The following is a 21562-nucleotide window of genomic DNA, read 5'->3' as shown; positions in this document are numbered from 1 at the left end:
TACTGGTTTCAGATGGAGCTAAGTGGCTGTAGCTCAAGGAGCGCCTTGATAATCTATTCTTGCAAGTACAATTACAGGTGTGTCAATGCTTTTGTAGTGCTCCTGGCCAAAAGACATCTGATACTGCGTTATGCTAAAACACAGTGAATTTGTGCAGTCGGCTGCCTTATGTTTCAAAGGCACAGTGCCCTAAAACTTCACTGATATCCTCCCTTACTTGACCCTCATTTGAGGACAGCGGGGACATTAAACGGCCTGCTAAGTGTTACCGACAATCACACCAAGGCTACACGGTTAGGGTTAGGCTTTACAGGAGGTCTGTATGTTTACGAGCACATGCTTATCAAGTGAGTGACACTCCCTATGGGCTTGATTTTCATGGTGCATAAGCCACTATAACATGGAGGAAATGAAATGAATCAGCATGAAATAAAGGAGTGATGATCCTGCATGCTGATACTATAGACTGTATAATGCATGGGTGTTGGTTTCTGAAGGAGTTCTGAAGCCCAAAGATCATGGTGGCCGCCATGTTGGAATTGCTGACTCAACCTAACTTTTGGTCAACCTAGAAACAAGCGAAGAAGTGGAGCTGAGGCAGGCCTTGAGTCACCTGTTAGCCAACCTACCACACGCAAATCTGTTGCCGGAATATTTTCATAATTCATTTATTAAAAACAAAAACAAAAACACCCCCATGCGACGCACCAGGTGCTGCATGTCCAACTCTCTACTCCCCACGTTTTCTGTCTCTCTCCAGCTGTCCTATCAATAAAGGCAAAAAAGCCCAAATATATCATTTAAAAAAAAAACACCTGTCTCGTTAATACAATTAGAGAAATGGGCTGTACAGATCAAATTGGGTTTTTTTCCAGGTTGTATATTCTCTTGTAAAAATTGGCATTTTATTGTGGTTGTCAATAGACTTTCATTGTCTATTGGAGCCAGCCTCAAGTGGTCACTCAAGGAACAGCAGTTTTTTGGACACCCAAAAAACACACACATGGCCATACCATACCAGACAATCCTACCTCTTGATGTCTTGTTGCCATCTTTGTTTTCTACAATTCTTGGGTATGTTGGTCCCAATATCAGTATTGAGATCTCTGTTGATGGCAACTCTTAGTCATCCAGGTCAAATGCAATGTAGACGTAAAAGCCAGCTGGATTTCGTATTTTATACTCATCCATGTAGCATCTTTGGTTTTCTAACAGGTGGGGAGTTCCCAGACTATTACCACTTAAACTGCTGCATTGGTGGCAGGGGGAGTTTCAAACCAATGACAGGAACAAACTACAACATTTTCCTTTCACACAGTCACAAAAACATTCTAAAATGATACCCACTTAATCTGTTTAACAGCTTTTGCTTATTGCACCCGTTTGTATCACCAAAATGCTAATTACATTATGGTAAATGAACTGTAACTTGGAGATAATTGGGTATTATTTTGAAGGAGTCTTGGTGTTTCTTTTCTGGCTAAATATTTGATAATATATCTAAAAGTGTTTGAAAAGGTCGGTGCAATTTCACCATCATCTTAGTTGCAGAGGCATGGCTCCATATACATGACACAATAACTCTACAAGTTGTTGCCATTCCTGCTTTATGCTGAGTAGAACAAAAAACAATAACATTGACGTCACGAACACACCTTTTCCTTACCTTTTGTCAAGGCCCTTATTTGTCTTCTATGTTGGAATTCATATATGAATGTGCCTGAACGGGTGAACATTTATTTGAATTTGCAGTGTTGCATTACATGAACAGAGTCTATAGGTTTTTTTGCATGACATGTTGCAACACAGTTTAGATGAAAAGCTCTATAGGCGTTCACGCGTCTGAGCAATGTGAGCGGCTATTCATCCAAGAACAATTCATACAATAACAGCTGCTGCAAGAGTGCCAATCAAATAGAGTCATGCAAGGTAAGAGGAATTTTCAAAGAGGCTGATAAAATGAGGTTGTACTCTGACAGGATTCTCACACCTGCATTTGTGAAGGTGGTGTTTAATTCCTGGAAAGCTAAATTTTTTTTTTAACCCCCATGTGGGAACTAGTTGAGATTTTACTAGGGGAAAAAATACTAGAATGACAGATTGAATGTTTAAGTTTCCAATGCATGCATCACCGATTGTGAGTGACAAGAAGAGGGTGACACAGAAGGAGACAGAGGGTGGAGATATGGAGAGAATACACATGCCATTTTGATCGCTGCGCGCTGTCGTTTCTGAGCTGAATGCTCTGCAGTGACACATGCGTGACATCAGAGAGAGAGCAGCCCAACACGACCGCCAGAGGAGCCCGGTGCAACTCAAAAATGAGGACACATCTTTCAGCATCACTGCCCCACTGTCTACAGACAGGCATGCACAAACACACACCCACACACCCACACAAAGACATACAGAGAGAGAGAGAGAGAGAGAGAGAGAGAGAGAGAGAGAGAGAGAGAGAGAGAGAGCAGTGGCCACATCGACTGTACATTTTTCAATTAGAGCAGACAGAACGCTTTAATTCATTCGCATGCATGGGAGGGAAAAAAAACGAAGGGGAATGAAATGCTGTTTGATATCATGATCAGGATAGGTGAATCAAAAGAACATCTCATGACATGCAGCAAAGATTTCCCATGATTACAATCATAATGTAGTCTTGTGTTATAATGTGTTATAAAAGACGGTTTGTTCAAGTGTTCTGTAATACATACACATTTATTTTGAGTGCACACTCCCCTCCCCTCAACCGACTCCCACCCACATGCACTTTACTGTGACCTATGAATCTCCCAGTCAGCACCACACTAAGCTAGCATACGTGTGCTCAAATAACATGTCACCTTGGTTAACCTCATCACACTAGTAAAACACTGAAAGGGACCCTAGCTGACCTACACTCACAGAGTCTGTTTATCTCTGTCTCTAGCAAGAATTGAGTAAACAACATGGTAATAGGCCGCACCCTCTCATAGCAGAAACAACCCACGCGTTTTTCTATTATATATACTGCATACATATAGATGTGGGTCAGCCGGTTGAGCAGGATTAAACTGCAATAGCCAAAACATGTGGTAGGTCCATAAAAAGAACAAATGGGCACAAGTGTCACACAGAAGTGATTTAGACGGATTTCTATAGTGTTTCCAGGAACTGATAAGAGAGAATCCTCATTTGACTTCAAGTGCTTGCTGTTGCAACAACATGTTCAAAGGTATCACTGTTTTAATCAGCTTTAGAAGATAATGTTAAAAAAGTCATTGCTATTGCTGATGAACTGACAGTATGAAAAAATCGTCCCAACACCTTTCTTTATGCTTTTCAAAATACGAAATAGGACTTTAAATATTAAAGCAGTGACTCCCAAAGTGTGGGTTGCAGCCTACTAGTGGGCTCTGAAGGTACTGCAGGGTGACCACAAAGAGTGATTTACCAAACAAAAGAATCTATTGATTTTACAACCTACTTTTCACCCTTACAACACATTTTCTTGTGGATTTTTTCTGTTTATGAAGAAACACGATTGATGAATACTTCATCTTGTTCTCAAGAGTAGTGTGTTTGGGTGAGTCGTGGAAATGTTATGGTTTGAACGAGGGCCATTGCAGTCCCAAGTTGGTGAATGGTGGTTTTAAAGCAATATTTACTTCTTTTTTTTCAGTATGCTTGCCTAACGTTACATTACAGTCAATACACCCACCATATTTCTAAAGAATAGTGTGTAATAAACAAAGCTGGCACTATGAGCAAGTTAGCCAAGCTAGCATAAATGCTGATAACCACTAACTTGGCTATCTCCCAAAGAGGAAAGAAATCTACCAACCAGTGCATCTAAGCCCCAAAAAATATGTATGTTGTTTCGTCTATGCAAATGTATAAACCCTAAAACAACTTCTTAAGATTCGACAGCGGGTTATTTGCTGGAATAACTCTTAGCTAGGAGCCTTGATGGCTTTACTTTAATTTGAACAGGTGAGTTGTACAGAAATTATTTCGTCCTACTAACTTTTTTGTTGTAAAATACATTAAAAGGGTGTATTCCTGCTTTAAAGTTAGGATCTAAAATATTGGAACCTCTGTTGGGATGGACTGTTTAAACCATGGACTTACTCTTACTCTTTCCATGTCACCCATTGGTTTCTAGGGAGAAGTTGTAAAGCCCAATGATGGCAGTCGCCATATTAGAAATGCTAACTCAGCCCAACTTTCTGTCAACACAGTATCAGACAAAGAGGTGGAGCTGAGGCGGGCCTTATGCCTAATAGCAAACAGACTCTCAGTCAACTCAACGGTGCCCCTAAATATGCAATATAAGCATAACACTTATTTTAATGTCTTTCAAATGGATGAGTAATGCAAAAATGCGAGTACAAAGAAAGAAATGAGCCATTTGAAACAAATCTGTTTCTTCTACCAACCTTTAAACATGTTTGATTTTGCGGTGGTAATGGAGATTTCTTGGCTTTTGGGGTCACCCTCAAGTGGACACTTGAGGAACTACAGCTTTATGCACTTCTGCACTTTGTCAACAGTGTAAAGGCTGATTTATACTTCTGCATCTCTCCTACGCAGCAGGGGCTGATGCAGACATGAGCACCACATACTTGTGCGTCGGTGTGTCCGTGTCGCGCAGCAATTCTCCGCCGAAACGCCTGAGGGCAGTGTGGTCTCTCCGATAGCCGTCCGCCTGCTTCCGGCCCTGCTACAATCTCTGTTTACTTTTCCACAGAGATTCAGAGCGTGTTATGTTAATCTACAGCTGATACATGTTGCTGTTTATCATACAGACATGATCACATGAAGAATAGAGAGGAGGAGATGAAATACACGGCTGATGTGCGGCCGATGTCCGGGATCCCGGAAGTGCTGTAAATGCGGGAAAGACAAAGCCGCCGAGCGGACCAATCACAGGGCTTGCGGTCCGCGTCGGCTCTACGGGGAGTTTCATTTTGGAGGAGGTGCACGTCAGCTACGTGCGTAGGCCTAGGTGTAGGTACGGGAGCTACGCGGACCCCCGGCGTAGGGTACGCCGTCGATTCAACGCAGAAGTATAAATCAGCCTTAAGTTTGAGATTAAGTTTGATTTCGAAACTGGCCTCTAGTGGCCAATGGAGGAAGTGCAGTTTTTGACACATGAGCTCAGACCATCAGCCTCAGAAATTGTTGCTTGATGAACAGACACAAAAATATATTTCTCTCATATTCTTAATTTTTAAATAAAGCATGCTTCTGAAAGTGACCACTTGTACCTTGATATTTAAATTAAGTGTAGGGATTCTCCCTTGATCATTGCCATCATGAAATATGGAAGAAATAAAATGTTTTGTATTTATAAATTTAAAAACAAATACATGTCCAATCAAAATGTACAGTCTAAGGCAAGCTTCTACCCACTTCAGACAATTGTAATGAAATCATCAGGTAGGTAATGCTGTAATTTAGCTGTAATTGCTCACGTATGTTAGCCATGGAAAGGGTTGTGGGGGTGCAGTGAACACTACCCGCCTTGGATTCCTGTCTTTTTCCACTGGCCCATATCAGCGTTCAGCCAGGCTGTTAAGACATGAAGAGCACATACAGCACGGGCCATCGCCTCAGATGAGGGGGTCATCACATTTGCTGTCCTCACTTATTACTTTATGCACTAATTAGCACTTTTTGTTTACTGGCAGGAGTCTTGAGAGTGGCTTCAAGTTTGCAGCGATTTAATTATGTACAGCACACAGCAAAAGAGCATGGAAAATTGAGGTGGGCTGCGAAGATAAATGCCATCCACAGTGCTCGCGCTCTCTCTCTCTGTCTCCTTCTGAGTGAGTGTGTATGTGGCTGCATGAGTCTGTTGGGTTTATTTATGCGATGTGAATGCGTGTGTGTGTTTGTGCATGTCTGCGTGCGTCATCCCCCCGAATTATAGGTTTGACTTTCACAGTAAATCTAATGTCCCCTCGCTGAAACTCTAAAGAACTGAGTAAATTGTTTTAAAACCTGTTCTGTCTTCAGTTACAATGAAGCCATGTGCAAAGAAAACGGCGAGTTAAAAAGTTGACTCAAGCTTTCACATTTTTTTCTTGGAGATATTTAAGCTCATGGCAGTGACCTTGTGGTTGTGATCGCTGACTTGCGGTAAATTAAACACACAAAGGGAGTTTGAGAAAGGTTCCCAGAAGTGGAAATAAAGCACCAGGTAATACTCAGAAGTACCAAGTATGAGCAGAATTTCTCCTTGTGAAATAAGCTCTCTATAAGCCTACATAACCTTCATGAATGTTTAATGTGCCGACGCAACTAACACCATCAAAAATTGCTTCCACCATGTAGTATAATGGTGCAAGATCTAATTTTCCATCCCTTCAGAAAACACGATCTTATGACCATATCAGAAACACATCCTAGTCATACTTCTCAGCACTCTTTAATTCTCGGCTACGGCTACGTGCTCCTTTTCAAGCTGAAAATACTTGGAACAGTCAAATGTGCACAGGCTCCTTTTCTTTTCTTTTTTTCTCCTCTACCCGAGCACAAATGCACAGACATACACAATCTCTCTCACACACAAAGACACACATACACAGGCACGACATTCATGCCATGTGATCTTGCTAGGCATTATGCCAACGGCCAAACATGTCACTTACCAGAAATCTCTGAGACAGAGTGAAAGAGAGAGAGAGAGAGAGAGAGAGAGAGAGTGAGTGAGTGAGTGAGAGAGAGAGAAAGCGGGAGAGAGAGAGATTCTGCACATTTGCCAGTTTGTGAGAGCTCCTTGTCAAGTGTAAGTACAGTACATACGCAGGGAAAGTGAAATGTAGCTGCTACAGTTATCTGCAATGCACTGTGGTGTGGGGGCTGTCGATTCTGAGAAGAAAAAAAAAACAAGAGACACGTGATGTTTGAGATCTAATGTGGAATTGTTCGGAGGAACATGCCATGTTTACTGTTCATTGTCTAAATTCTTGGAAGGCTTCCTGAAAAGCACGGAGAGAGCCAAAGCAGCCCAAATCAGTTACATTTCAAGGTTCCTAATGGCTTTATGCTGATCCTCTCTTTCTCCCATTAACTCTCTTTTTTACCAAGTTTCTGTTTTTCGGCATATAAGCTATAAGATAGAATAACAATTTGTACCTACTGTGGTTAGAAACTTCTAACCTCTATCCCCGCATGAACCACAAACTGAGGTAAACTAGAGGAATACTAAATAAATGCCTCACATAAGCTGAAAAAAAATACCCGAATATCCCTGTGTTTACGTTTTTACTTAAATCTGTGATTTTCCATGACTGATCAAAAGCTGGTTGTGTTTTCAAAGCAAAAAAAGTTCAACCCCAGTGCCAATAAACTAAGCGGTGAATTCGAGGAAAAGACCAAATCCTCTTTTGTAGCTTTGGCAATCACCCTTACGCCATAAACATGTGGTATGCAAATTAGTCCGGTTGCAAACCAATAGTGTCATGCCAGGCAGCAATGCAAATTTCCAGAGGTAGTCAATGAGGTTTGACAATTGAGAATCATAAAACTTCACTACTAAAGCACTGCTTGTGCTTTTATCAGACCAGAACTTGTTAATTGAGGTGGGAAAAGTTCCCTTCTGTGGCAGGTAGTTACTTTATATTAGTGAGAAGACAGACCAGTCAAACATTCTGCTATAATTTAGTTTATCTGTGTAATGTTGTCCGTCAGCAGTGCTGCCATCCATTTAGGAGTCAATCTGATTTGATGTGATTCCCAGGTTCATTTTGTCTTTGATTGAGAAAATATGTGGACAAGTCTGGGTTGAGCCGGGCCTCAAACTATTCACCTGCAGGTCAGGAGTTGAGAAGATACTCTGAATTAGGATACTAAAGATCAACCGCCAACTGTTACGCTGTGGTATCAAGAGTTATTTAGGGTCCTTGCTCATGAAAGGATCAGGTAAGGAGAGGTATATCACTGACATGTATTTGGTCTCCTGTGCTCAGTTATTTACCTAAAGAACTGACTCAACTTGTGATGAGGGGACAAAACTACATATAATGGCCAAACTTGCAGAGAGTTGATCATTAAGAATCCTCCTCCTTTATTATTGTGTCTCTATTGTCAATAGAGCTTAGCTAGCTTTGCTTTTTGTTATCATGTATTATATTTGATTGTACTTGGTATGCGAAAACTTATTATAATAGCAATATGCATGACATCGACCTTTTGGGGGTGGTTGGGTGGTCTGGCGACTGGATTTTCCTTGTTTTGAATGTACGGTATGGCACAGTGGCAGTATTTTACTTTATTTATTCATTTATTTATGAACTTTATTTAATTTTTTTCTTCTCCTCTCTTTCTAATGAACATTTCTTTATATAATCCACTCTGAATGTACTTTAAAAATGTGTAATGTGTTGTTTTTGGTACTATTACTGTTTTTGTATTCTTATTGTTATTGCTTTTTCACCTTTTAAATAATAAACTACTTATTTTATTGTATTTTCACTACTATTCAATTTCTTATCTATGTATTTATCTTTTATTTTAACTTCTTATCATTTATTATTATTGGTTTGTTTTTTCATTCATTCACTTATTTTGTTTCTTATACAAAAAACATCCCTGGCTTTAATTGTTTGCATTGATCTTCTGAATGTAATGTGTAAAAATTCAAGTAAACAGATCTTGGAAGAAAAAAAAAGTGTAATGTGACACGAGGAGAGATGTACGATTTGATTTCATTCTCTTCTGTTTGTGAAAAAAACAACAACAATAAAACTCTGTTTTAAAAAAAAAAAAGGGATACTGAAGATCAAACTCGTCTCAGATTTACACGCTGAGCTGGGAATCGCACCTGCTATCTATGTCCTTTCAGTGTTGGGTGCATAAAATGTTCTAAATGTTCTGCAAAAATGCAACAAAAAGAAAAAAAACTTCATGACAAGACATTTGAATACAGGCAAATGAGGGGAAAAAAACCTCAATGCAGCCTTGGGAGTAGTTGTGTTTAATTTGCAAGCTGATTTTAATTGTTGCCACTTCAAGGGAAAATCACCTTGACACCTACACACTCTATTAGAAACTGCTGTGTGCTGGAGTGCAGACCCACTGATTTGTCCATGAAATGCAGATAGAGAAAGAATCAGCCTCCAATAAAATCTATAATATATAACGGCCCTTGTTTCAAGCTGTGGCATTATGTGTCTTGATGGACGTCTGCATCATGCATAACCGGGCTTAAAACCAGCAGAGAATATTTCCTCGAAGTTGGATCTTCACTTCAGCTAACAGCAGATCAACAAGCCTGAACACACCAACAGCAGCAGAAGCAGCAGAGTTTTTTTCATTCTAATCCGTCAGGATTTAACTAGAACAGGCTCTGCCCTATGCAGAAAACACAAGACTAATGTATGAGACTATATGACTGGTGCACTGTATCGCATACCATCAGCAATGAGTCATTACTGTCTCAGGAGAGGAAAATCAAACACACATAAACACATTCCCCGCATGAGTATACACGCATACAGAGCACTGGGCATGGGGGCACACACACAGGGGGCAAACAGGGACAGAAGTCTTCAGGTTTCCAATGGAGTTTGGTTCAATCAGTACTGGAATTTTTGTTGCAGGTCAGATACGGGGACTATATGTCGGTCGAGGCAGATGGCTGTCTAACATGAGTCTGGTTCTGCTCGAGGTTTCTGCCTGTTCAAAGGACGTTTTTCCTCACCGCTGTAACTAGCTCAATAGTACGAGGTGCAATGCTCATGGTGGATTAAGATAAAACTGAGTCTTACCCTGTCTTGGTGTTGGGTCTATGTTAATAATTTAACATAAAGTACAGTCTAGACATAGACTTAGGGATACTTAGAGATAACTAAGTTGTGATGTGGCGCTATACAAATAAAGATTGATTGATTGATGTGTTTTGATTCAGAAAATTCTAAAACAAAGGAAGGCAACTAGGTCTTTAAATTTTAAATGGAGTGTGATTCAATAGATATTGAAATGAAGGAGGGTGAATTTATATATCTGTAAGGTGAAGATTTCATCATAAAAAAGGACAAAAGCTGAATGTAGTTTGGTTCAGAAAATAGTTCCATAAAAGAAGAAAATGGAGTTTGAGTTTTGAATTATGTTGTTCAATAAGGTTTTAAGAAAAAGGTTTAATACCACAACACAAAAACAGAGTCTTGGTGTTCTGAAAGTAGTTTTGTTCAATAAATGTCTTGATGAGGGAAGGAGGGTTTGATATGAGTAGTGGTTAAGTTTGAATTGGAAATAGGGACAAAAATCATCAGCTTTGAATGGATTTTGGGAGATGATTTTTTTCATATATCAATAAGATGCAGTGTGCAAGTTCTGACTGAAGCTTGAAGCAAAAAATGCTCAGAGAACAGCAAATAAGATGAGACAAAAGTCTTCTAGTTTTGAATGACGTCTGGTTCAATAAATGTCTGAATAAAAGAGGAAGGGGATCCCAATGTCTGTAAAGTGCAGCAAGCAAATATGGACACAAGTCTTCCAGTGCTGAATGGAGTTTGGTGAATAAAATGATTTAGCTAAGAGGGAAAAATCGAGACAGAAGTGTTTGACTATTAAATGTTGGTCCAATACATGTCTTAATCAAAGAAGAGACTTTTTAACACCAGTAAGGTGCAGTTTTCCTCAGCTAAAAGATTGCAAGTTTTGAATGGAGTTTGGTTCAGGGTACGTCTTCATGAATAGGGGATTTAATATCAGTAAGGTACAGCCTTTGTAGCACATTTTAGTTAAAATAGTTGTTCAAATAATAAAGTCATAAAGGGAAAAGTGTTTGTGTTTGAATGCAGATGGGCTCAATAGATCAGTATAATGCAATTTCCCCATACCTCTGATTTTATCTCCAGGTTTTATCATTCTAACTTGAAAATGTTGTATTTTTTAGTGTTTCTTTCTAACATGAACTTTCAGATGGGTCGAACAAGAGATAAAGAAAGACCCTCAATAAGTAAAGAATCTCACACTCTCTATTTTCTCCCCCTTTCACCCTCTTCTGCCACTATCCGCCTCGGTTATATATGAAACCGTGTTGTCATTCTCTCTCCTTGACACTCCCCGCTCTCACTCAGCCCCGGGCCCCCTTGTGGAATGCTGTATAGTGTGTGAGGCCTATGGAGGAAGGGCATCCCGGGACACAGCTAGAGCACACACACACTCACACACACATACAAACACATGCTAACACACTCCCCACTGACACACGCAAACACACACGTACACACACAGACAAATACAGCTGTTGAGAGCCATCACAACCCTTTGGCAGGCGTCCAAGTCAAAGACGAGTGGTGTTGGAGGGTTTAGAGAGAAAGAGAAAAAAAAGGTCCCACATTTTCCTTGTATGTAGTGTTAAACTCTGAAGATAGAAACTTGGCTGAGCAAACACACACTACCCGGAACTGATTTCCCCGTACTGGAGGAGGGGGCGAGGGGATATCATAAACCAGCTTAATAGAAGCTGTCTTTGTGTTGCCTTAGGACTGGCAGGTACACCTATGGATTCAGAGTGATTTAAGTCTGCAAAAGGGAAGTACAGTACATCTTGTGATCCCCACCATGATGTTTTTGCAGGAACACATGGGCCCTGAAGCACTCTGAAGTGGGATTTAATGCTGTAAAATAATAAAGGCAGCTTTGAACTTTAAACTATGGTGCTAAAATTATCCATGTGGCAGTATACGACAAGATTTAAGATGTTGATTTAACCCCCCCCCCCCATCTGTGTAACACCTGTTAAAGACCCAGATGGTATACACATTCACCCAAACCTAAACTGTTCCAAACTTTCAGATTTGGGGGATTTTTTCAGGGTAGTCATCTTGAGAAAAAAAAATCAACCGTCTGACAGTGGACTAAGAGTGAGAGCATGTGAGAGAGGGAAGGAAAGTGACAGGAAATGAAGAAAATTGCCACAAGCTACATGCCGGCTAGCCACACACTGCACCCATGTACACATAGGTGAGGTGGGGTGGGGGGAGTCAGATTGCTTCTGCAGGGTTCAGGTGAGGTAAGCAGAGCCACAGTATACAGAAGTAACACCACTGAAAGTAACAGTGAAAGTATATGAATGGAAGTTGTTTTAAACTTTCAATCCCAACTTACCAAGCTTATTTTGAATCAACCAATGCATCTTTTAATGTTAACATTCCCTACAGGCTTAGCTTTATATCTTGTATTATACATTTTTAATCTTGTACAGAGGCAGTATTTCAGTTTATATCAGAGGTTAATTTATCTATTTTTGTGCATTAAACTCCTGACAACACCATAACCTTCACTATGTTTGTGTAAAATATTCTCTGAAGCAACCTTGCAACATATAGCTCTACAATGGATGCATTATGGGTAGAGCATTTTTTACTTCACCCTGACGCAAGACTTACAATACCATGCCATTTTCCTTCATTCTTGCTGTAAAAGCTCATGACAACACTGTTCTCTGATTTAAAAATGGTTACACGTGTTCTCAAAAGAGAAAATTGGATGATAAAAAAAATAAAAGAACAACAAATAAGCTAACACCGGTTTGATTTATTTCTTTCAGTGGCGCGCACTTTTACGCGAATCACCTACCCCACTACCCTTCGTGTGAATTCTCCTCATTTCGTGACAATAATTCATGAAAGTTTAAGAGTGTCACTAAGTTTAGCTGGTTGAAAAATTCAACTCTGAAGCTTCAATGTCAGAATGAGAGTTGATTCTGTTTGTTTGAGGTGGGTATGCGGCTTGCCTATTGTAGCCGTAAATGGAGGAGTTGCGAGGAGACTAATGCATGGTGAAACCTATGCGTCATACAAAACCAGCCACTGTAAACAACGAAGAAGAAAGACAGAGAGGGGAAAAAAGGGGGGTTTAATGTATTTACCCGATATGTCGCTGGTCCATAAACTGCGGGTTGTCAGCTGGCGCAGATGTGGCAGGTTTGCTCTCCGGGTAACCTTTTGCGTAAAGTTTGCGCAAAAAAGAAGAAAAGAAGAAGCAGCAGGCCCAGTTCCCCCTCGTCCGCTGGCTCACTCTCTACTCTATCACTCTTCTTCGTCCCCCATCTCTCTATCCCACTCTCTCTTTCTCTCCCTGCCCGCTTCTGTCTGTCCCTGTGCAGGAAGTGAACGCCGCTCACATGAACAGTATACGGACTGTAAGCAGCCTGACATCATGCCCCGCTCGGTAAAGACTTCTTTTTAAAGACACAGACATTTTTTTGGTGGACCCGCCAGGTTACTGTAGGTACACTGTCCTGCTGTAGCCTGCGCTCACAGCACCATTCGCTCATATCGTGCGCCTTTACGGACACATGAACCCGGTGCACTCACGGGCTTAAAGGTGCAGACTATTGTACGTGGAGGTGGAACAGAGCAGAGTTAGCTTTCTGCTGCTAACAGTGTGTGAATATTCGGGGAAGACAACACATGGGGAGGGCACATTGGGAGCCGCAAATAAGCCGGGGGTGCCCTGTTGTGCTCCTAAAGCGCATTTACATGTGTGGTTACCTCACGTGTCCTTCTGTGATGACAGCTCAGGCTACATGATGCGCATGTGTGCTGCTCTGCTAAATTATAAGCGCCAACTGCTGGCGGTGTGACCTCAAGTCAACTTTTCTTTACTGCAGCAGGCGTGCAATCCCACAGTGCCACGGCTCACTGGGCTAAATCACTGCTACTGTACTCAACAATGGCAGACTTTTCTTCCTTTATATCTTACAAAGGCAATGCACGTAGGATACAACATTACATATCACTCTTATATACATTTTATACATTAGTATTTTAAGATATTTTACCACCTGGTATGTTATTTCCATCGCATGATTCATTCTCCTTCCTACATATCCACAACAGTTTATCACCCACAGTTTATTGACATATTTTATACTCATAACCATACCTTAGAACAGAGTTAGAAAATGTATACCAATCCATGACTTATAAAATATTAAACTTCAAGGCAATGAAGCATATAGCTTCCTTGTAATACTTTGATTTAAAGCTATTTTTTAGGCCTTTGGCCCAGAAAAGGGCAAACTATTTTTCATTATACTATTTGCTAGAATTAATAATTCATTAATAAGCTATTTCTTTACTGTAATTTTATGTAAGATCATGTTGATTTCTTTCTAAAACTGTGAATATAACAGGGTGGAAAAGTGGAGAGTTAAAATAAGCAGGGTTTTCCCCATCTTTTTGTCTGTGTTGTCTTATTCCCTCTCATCAGATTCTATAAATTACAACGCCTTTAAAGAGAACTCAATTATGTACAGAGTAAAAAGCAAAGATAAGACAAATGTTACAGTTTGATCCTTTTTATGTCTAACTCCTTAATCATCCTATGACCCCTAGCATGGAGGGGGGATGACCCATGGCATGGAAAACACTGTAAATTACAGTAATCTGTTACACTTTCTTATCTCATAATCAGTCACAAAGTTATCTCTTTGTTGTAAAGCTGTTGACCCAAACTATTAGAAACAAAAACAAATCAATTTATGTCAACCAATTAAGGAAATGTTATCAGTGCAGTGAGGAAATATCACTCAATAAGTCCTGTTATTTTTGTTTGCGCTTAAATAATGAATAGAGTGGCCTTTTTTCACACCTTGGTATTTAAGCATTTGAAAACAGTGTTATTCATATTAAGAGTATCATACATCTGTGCACACAGTGGGGAGCTTATAATGACTGTACAGTTACATTCTCATTAGCATTTACAAGGAGATAAAATATATTTCGGCGTGGATCATTGTTCAGGGTAAAGGAATACAACTGTGATTGTGGCCTAATAAAATGGCAGCTGGCTTTGATTTCTCCTGTTAGTTACTGTGGTCATTTTAACAACACAGCAGATCAGACCTCACAATTGAAGTTCTTCAAACGTTGAATGACTGGAGCAAACAAAATAAATCTGACTGTAAGCATATAATTGTGTGAAATAAGTCATTTCTGGTTTATTGGGTAAAACATCCTTAGTTTTCAACTATTATGCATCCTTAAAAAATAGCATCCCCAGTTTTATGTTTGACATTAATGAGGGGTTCAAGGGTGTGATATCTGACCTAGGAGAAGGTTAAAAAACAAAGAGGTACCAATAAATAGAAGAAAGCAAAGTCATTTAGACAAAGCTACAACTTAAGCGTTTTGAAACAAAAAGAAGAAATGAAAATTGGAGCACACCATGACTTAATCATCAAAACTATATGTTCCACTACACTGTCATCACAAGATAGTTCATGTTCTCTTGTTCTGCTTTGCTGAAACTGGGCCTGGCTCAGACTGTGAGGCATATGATGTGTTGATCCTCAGAACAAAAGCTTGTTGTTGCCCGCTGATTATCCATTTACGCCCTGAGGCCATACCAGTCTAAACTATGTCTCAGCCGCTGTGTCGAAAGTTCATATCTAAAGATGGCGTCTTGGTAGTTTCCAGCTTCTGTCGCTCAATTTTCCACTCTAGTCAATAATAAACATGGGAGTCTAACTTTGTGTTTGTCTATCATGTGAATACAAATCCAAATAGTTTCACCAAGTTAAAAGTGAAAAACTGATTTCGGTACCTCAACCTGCCCTCATTAGACCCCGTAAGCATTCTTCACGCCATGTGGAAATGAGGCTATATAAGGTGATTGGGACACAGCCATGTCCATTGTTATGCTTGGCACAAACAGCCGGGGTCTAGTTGTGGCTGGCGTTTGCGTGCTGGAGGAAGCTAAACAGAGAAGTCTGTCAGAGCAGCTCAGAAAGCATAAGAGAGACTGACTGATGCGACACTTGACCCAAAGACGCTCTCAATTTGAACTGTCACACACTCTTATGACATGGCTCGAGGCATGCCATCGTGGGTGTTACACAAGACAGTGAACACATTGACTCAGACACGCATTTTTTTCAAGGACAAAAGGCTTCAGAAACGGCAAATTTATTTGATAATTTTACAAAAGAAGTTAGTGTTTGTCACTTTTTCTTCAACTCTGCCCCTTCCCTTTTTGCATATCGCACATTACAAACACTGTTGACACTTCCTTTTTTGGTCACTTTATCCACCATAACTTACTGTATGTCAGCTTCATCTGTGTGGTACAAGTATGTTTATATGATCTAAATAAATTCATCATGTGATCCGTGGATCACCACTCATGTTTTGGCACAAACGACTGTCTTACATCGCACTGCCTTGATGCACATTAGTCAGATGTTAAGTCACTTTTCCATCTATAACCGGGCTATGCTCTCTGAGATATGCAGGACCAACATATTTAAAAGACTATACACACGTGTTACTTAAATTCTTTCATATCTGAAACTGAACCAATAAGATTTGAGTTGATGTCAGAGTTTTTTCTTGGAGCTGTACAGAGCAGTCCCTACAGGACATGCTACGGGTGTATGTTGTCACATTACACCACACAAAGCTGGAATTACAGAGTGAAGCATCCACATCATATACTACACTTTCCACGTCACTCACATTGCAACTACATGTCCACAAACACCATAAAGCACCACCCAAGCCCCCCCACCAGGAACATGGTGATCTGCATGCTGTAGATAATCAGGTCATTGAGCACCCCAAAGTCCAGCCTCCTGTGCCCCAACAGAAGCAGGATGACGGACAGCTTGTACTGCAGCCGCAGTAACACGCGCACACTGACGTACTGCAGGAAGAAGAGAGCAGAGAGCGCCACCCAAAGCAGAGAGGTGAGCAGGCTGCAGCCAAAGTAGAGGAGGAAACGGAGGAAGCTGTACATGCAGCGCGAGCGCAGGTACAAGTCAAAGTTATTGTACTTTGTGCGCACTAGCTTGGAAGCATGCGTCGACCCGCAGGCCGAGTGCATGCAGGTGGTGTGGGGGCCATGGAAGCTGCGCACCCGCCGTGGGATGGGGATCACAGGCATGGGTGGGCTACCGGAGCCCAGCAGAGTGCACAGGAGTCCCAGGTGATACAAGTGGAGTTCTCTGTGGGTGTTGTTGCTGGTGAGGGAGTTAGCGTCATTTGGTTGGCGTGGCTCTTACAGGAGCCTGGGAATGAGATGTTGCCGGTGGTTTTCGTTTGCCGTCTACTTCAGTTCACAGAGGGTCTCTCCTCTGATTGGAACAAAGATCTGTGGAGAAATGACAAAAGAGTTACTCTGTGCGTTTGGATGTATCTAAAAAGTTGTCACCCAGAGGAAAATTTTACTGCTCAAGGCTTTCTCTTCTAAGTCTCCGGAGACAAAATTGAGATTCTCACTTCAGCCTCATTCAAGTTTCAAATTGTTCTCATTCGTTTCTCCTAAAATTCACTAGGAGAAATAGTTGAGACCATGACATGAGTCTTATTTGAGACTTAAATGAGAGATCTCATTGATGGCAAATTTTCTTCTCCTTTTTTAAATATATTTTTGGCCTTTTTGCCTTTATTTGACAGGACAGCTGAAGAGAGACAGGAAATGTGGGGAGTAGTGAGCGGGGGAAGACATGCAGGAAATGGTCGGCCGGCCGGGAATCGAACTGGCGACCCCTGCAACGAAGACTGTAGCCTCTGTATGTGGGGCGCTTAGACTGCTAGGCCACCAGCGCCCAAAAGAATCCACACCCTTAATTGTAATAATCTGGCTAAATCTGGTCAGCCCTTTTGCAGCCTATATTTTAAATAAATGTAATGTTTTAATGAGAATTGCAAGTTTGTGGACAATTAATTGTGGAGGGCACTATAAATGTTCGTGAAAAGATGAGCTCAGGCTCTTTCTTTGCTCCATCTGAGCTCAACTTGAGACACAAAAACTGAGTCTGATCAAAACAAATGGATGAGGTTAGATTGAGATCCCTGATTTCTCCACCTGAGCTCAAAAGGAGTCGCAAAACTTCAGAAATACCTGAGAATCATTTCAGATTTTGACGAGATCTCCTTTTGAACTGAAAGGGAGGCTAAGCTGAGACTTTTTGCAGCTTTTTTCTGGAGGCAAGAATGAGAAACAGGAGACATAAGCTATAGTCTCATTTTGCTTTCAAACAGATCTCATTGTTGTCTAGGAGACATAAATTAAACACTTTTGCGATCTCCACTCTAAATTTCTTTTCCTATGGGCACCCTCATCACAGCTGAATTACAGTACCTTGGGTATGCCATTCAATGCACCAATCCTGTAACATCTTTTAACAGAACTCACAAAAACAAACAGGTTTCAGGTCCATTATCCTATGATAGTAACAAACAACAACAATACAGTGCTAGCAAGGAGTGTATATAATATATGAATACTATATAAGAGTGGTAGCCAAATCCAGCCATGTCAAAAATCAGTGTTTTACCACTGACATGCCTTTTTTTTTTTAATCCTGCAGATGACCAATTAATTCTGTGTATTGTGTATCACTCATAGCTTGGTATTGTATGTAGTAGGACAATAATTAGAACATCATATCTTAATAATGCAGTCTTTGACACAAACCTACAAGATCAAACAGGCCTCTTCAAGTCCAAAACAACCCATGCAGATACCTTTTAACAGATAGGTCTACAGCATTTAAATAAGCCCAAATCTACATCTCATGGTATAATGACTGAAAAAGCTGACACACGTACTTCCAACATAAAAAGGACTTTGCATCCATATTCTGCTCTCCAAACAAGTGTTCGTGCAGAGCTAATCTTACATGCAACACCACGGCGACTTCCTCCTCACCGATATAGCTGCTGTTTGACTCTTGAACGACTGCAGCATTGTATCACAGTGTAAACTGTCTGTTGTCACATAAACATACAGGGCTTCATTTGTTTGTTTTTTTATCTCTCCACACGGTTCAGTTTTTTACTGAGAACGGAGATGAGGCAGCGCGCGACGAGCCGGTGCCTGTACGTCCTGTCGCAAAGTAAACGAGTCATCCTGCTGTGACGACAGCTGTACAATTAAAGGGGAAGTGCTCCTCATGAAAGGATGCAAACTGTGAAATGTAGTTAAAAATATTTACTGTTGACTAATCGTTCAATGATTCCCGACAACATGTATTTAGAAAGCATTACTCAGGGATTTTTTATTGTATGTTTTTTAATGTGTAGCATTGCCCCAGATAAGAGAGAACTGAAACCCTGATGACTTCTGGTTAAACAGAAATAGGGATTTTCTAAACACATATTTGCCACATAGACTGTATAATTATCTACGGACGAGGATTAGGGCCACTGAAAAAAATAAATAAAATTAAGGTCAATTTTTTATTATTATTATTATTCTGAGATTAAAGTCAGAATTCTGACTTTAATCTCAGAATTCTGACTTTTTTCTATGAATTCTCAGAATAAAGTCAGAATTCTGACTTTAATCTGAGAATTCTGAGATAAAAGTCGGAATTCTGACTTTGTTCTCATAATTCTGACTTTATTCTCATAATTCTGACTTTAATCACAGAATTCTGACTTTTTTTCCTCATAATTCTGTGATAAAATTCATAATTCTGACTTTAATCTCAGAATTCTGACTTTTTTCTATGAATTCTCAGAATAAAGTCAGAATTCTGACTTTAATCTGAGAATTCTGAGATAAAAGTCGGAATTCTGACTTTATTCTCATAATTCTGACTTTATTCTCATAATTCTGACTTTAATCACAGAATTCTGACTTTTTTCTCAGAATTCTGAGATAAAAGTCATAATTCTGACTTTATTCTCATAATTCTGACTTTTATCTCAGAATTCGGACTTTTTTTCTCAGAATAATAATTTTAAAAAGAATTGTTGACCTTAAATATATATATTTTTTTCAGTGGCCCTAATCCTCTTCCGCACATTACTCAGGGAATTTTTATTGTATGTATTTTAATGTGTAGCATTGCCACAGATCAGAGAGAACTGAAACCCTGATGACTTCTGGTTAAAGAGAAATAGGGATTTCCCAAACACATTTTCCACATAGACTGTATAATTAGTATATTATATATACATTTTCCCACAACAAGGTTATTTTTTCACATGATTTTGTGTTCTTTGTTGCGCAACCCTGTGCTATCAAGCGGCAACCACCGGTCTAAAAATATGAGTCAGATGCTGAAGTGCTGAAAACTGCAGTTCATCAAGGATCCGCTTGAGGCTGGCTCTGGGAAGTACTGGAAACCAGGTACACACTAATTCAAAAAAGACGATCTTCACAGCAGAAATAAACATGTTTACAGCCTGGTACAAAAGATGAGTGTAGTCTGAATAGCTCATTTCTCGATCGGCAACACTGGAGGGGGGTGAATTATTTTCTAACGCAGCAATTTAGAAGATATTGAGATTACGAGTCTTCCAATGAGAGGCACAGCTGACTTGATTGACAGGCGGGAACACTTTAGCTGTTGGCTAGGAGGCTCAAAGCCCGCCTCTTTACGTCACAATTGCTCGACAGCAGCAATATGGCTGCCGCCGCCGACTGGCCTCCAAACAGCGCTTCAGAAACAGCGCTTCAGAAACAGATGGGTGATGTCACGGATACTACGTCCATATTTTATACAGTCTAGGGCTGCTATCCAAGCTTGCAATACATTATCAAAATGTCACCTATTTCCAGTTAACATTATGTTAAATGGGAATTTAATCCTGTCCTATTATATCATGCAACCCTATCTAACAGTAATAGAAACATTATCTAACATTCAGACATTTCCTCACTATAGGTGAGGTCAAATCAATGACTGGACGAGCCAAAACTTTCTTCAGTTAAACAAAGAAAAAACTGAAATGATTATTTTTGGAGCCAAGGAAGAAAGGTTAAAGGTTACTGCTCAGCTCCAATCTGCACAGATGAAATGTTCAAACCAAGCCAGAAACCTTGGTGTAGTCTTAGACTCAGACCTTAATTTCAGCAGCCACATTAAGACAATTACAAAGTCAGCCTATTATCACCTTAAGAATATATCAAGGATTAAAGGACTTATGTCTCAGCAGGATGCAGAATGGTTTATAAAGCACTGAATGGTTTAGGCCCAAAATACATTGCTGATCTGCTGCTACTTTATGAACCACCTCGACCTCTGAGGTCATTAGGTACTGGTCTGCTTTCAGTCCCTAGAGTCAGAACAAAACATGGTGAAGCAGCATTTAGTCATGATGGACCACATATCTGGACCACACTCCCTAAAAGCTGTATGTCTGCTCCAACTCTCACCTCTTTTAAATCAAAGATTAAGACTTTTTATTTACCACTGCCTTCCTATCTTAGCTCATTTTAACCCACATTAAATTAAAATCTTAATGTAATTTTTAATATATTTCTAATTTTCCTTTTCTTTTCTGATTTATTATATTTGTCATTTTAATTATGTTCTTTTATGCCTGTCTGAATGTCTCCAATGCTTTTAATCTTTTAATGTAAAGCACATTGAGTTGCCCTCGTGTATGAAATGCGCTATACAAATAAAGCTGCCTTGCCTTGCCTTGCCTAGGTAATATTCAGCAGGTGGCTGGATGCTAGCATTAGCGGTTGCCTGACCTTAGCTAAAGGATATATACGGTTGTTTTAGTTTGTAATTGCCAGGTTTACGTCCTGATTTTTTTCCCTTTATTTTTACCTGTAGATCATTTTGGCAGTGGTGCATGATATTTATAATAGTTGTCAGACA

At 40.1% G+C, this 21562-nt stretch overlaps 2 protein-coding genes across 4 annotated transcripts in view; both read right to left on the bottom strand.

Moving 5' to 3' along the window:
* Positions 1-14004, bottom strand: part of LOC117831105 (nucleus accumbens-associated protein 2) — a 37931-nt gene extending 23927 nt beyond the window's left edge. The window contains exon 1 of the mRNA XM_034709612.1: positions 12863-14004. The gene's annotated coding sequence lies outside the window, so the exon portion shown is untranslated. The remainder of the gene's footprint in view (positions 1-12862) is intronic.
* A 1864-nt stretch (positions 14005-15868) lies between these two features.
* On the bottom strand, positions 15869-18841 carry LOC117831106 (transmembrane protein 250). 3 transcript variants are annotated; one of them, XM_034709616.1, is made up of 2 exons: positions 18552-18841; positions 15869-17088 (listed from the first exon to the last, which is right to left on the bottom strand). In XM_034709616.1, exon 2 carries the CDS (start codon positions 16879-16881, stop codon positions 16462-16464), a length of 420 nt encoding a protein of 139 aa, XP_034565507.1. In that variant the 5' UTR covers positions 16882-17088; positions 18552-18841; the 3' UTR covers positions 15869-16461. The 3 variants fall into 3 exon arrangements, with proteins under 3 accessions (XP_034565507.1, XP_034565505.1, XP_034565506.1); XM_034709614.1 differs by having other exon boundaries at positions 18623-18841; XM_034709615.1 differs by having other exon boundaries at positions 18652-18841.
* Positions 18842-21562: the final 2721 nt, after the last annotated feature.

The sequence above is a fragment of the Notolabrus celidotus genome, chromosome 19 (assembly GCF_009762535.1).
Source record: "Notolabrus celidotus isolate fNotCel1 chromosome 19, fNotCel1.pri, whole genome shotgun sequence".
Lineage (NCBI taxonomy): Eukaryota > Metazoa > Chordata > Actinopteri > Labriformes > Labridae > Notolabrus > Notolabrus celidotus.
This window is presented reverse-complemented; position numbering and strand designations above follow the sequence as displayed.

Bases quoted from the DNA above. Each gene is read 5' to 3' on its own strand.
- LOC117831106 (XM_034709616.1), bottom strand. From the start codon at position 16,881: ATGCCTGTGATCCCCATCCCACGGCGGGTGCGCAGCTTCCATGGCCCC.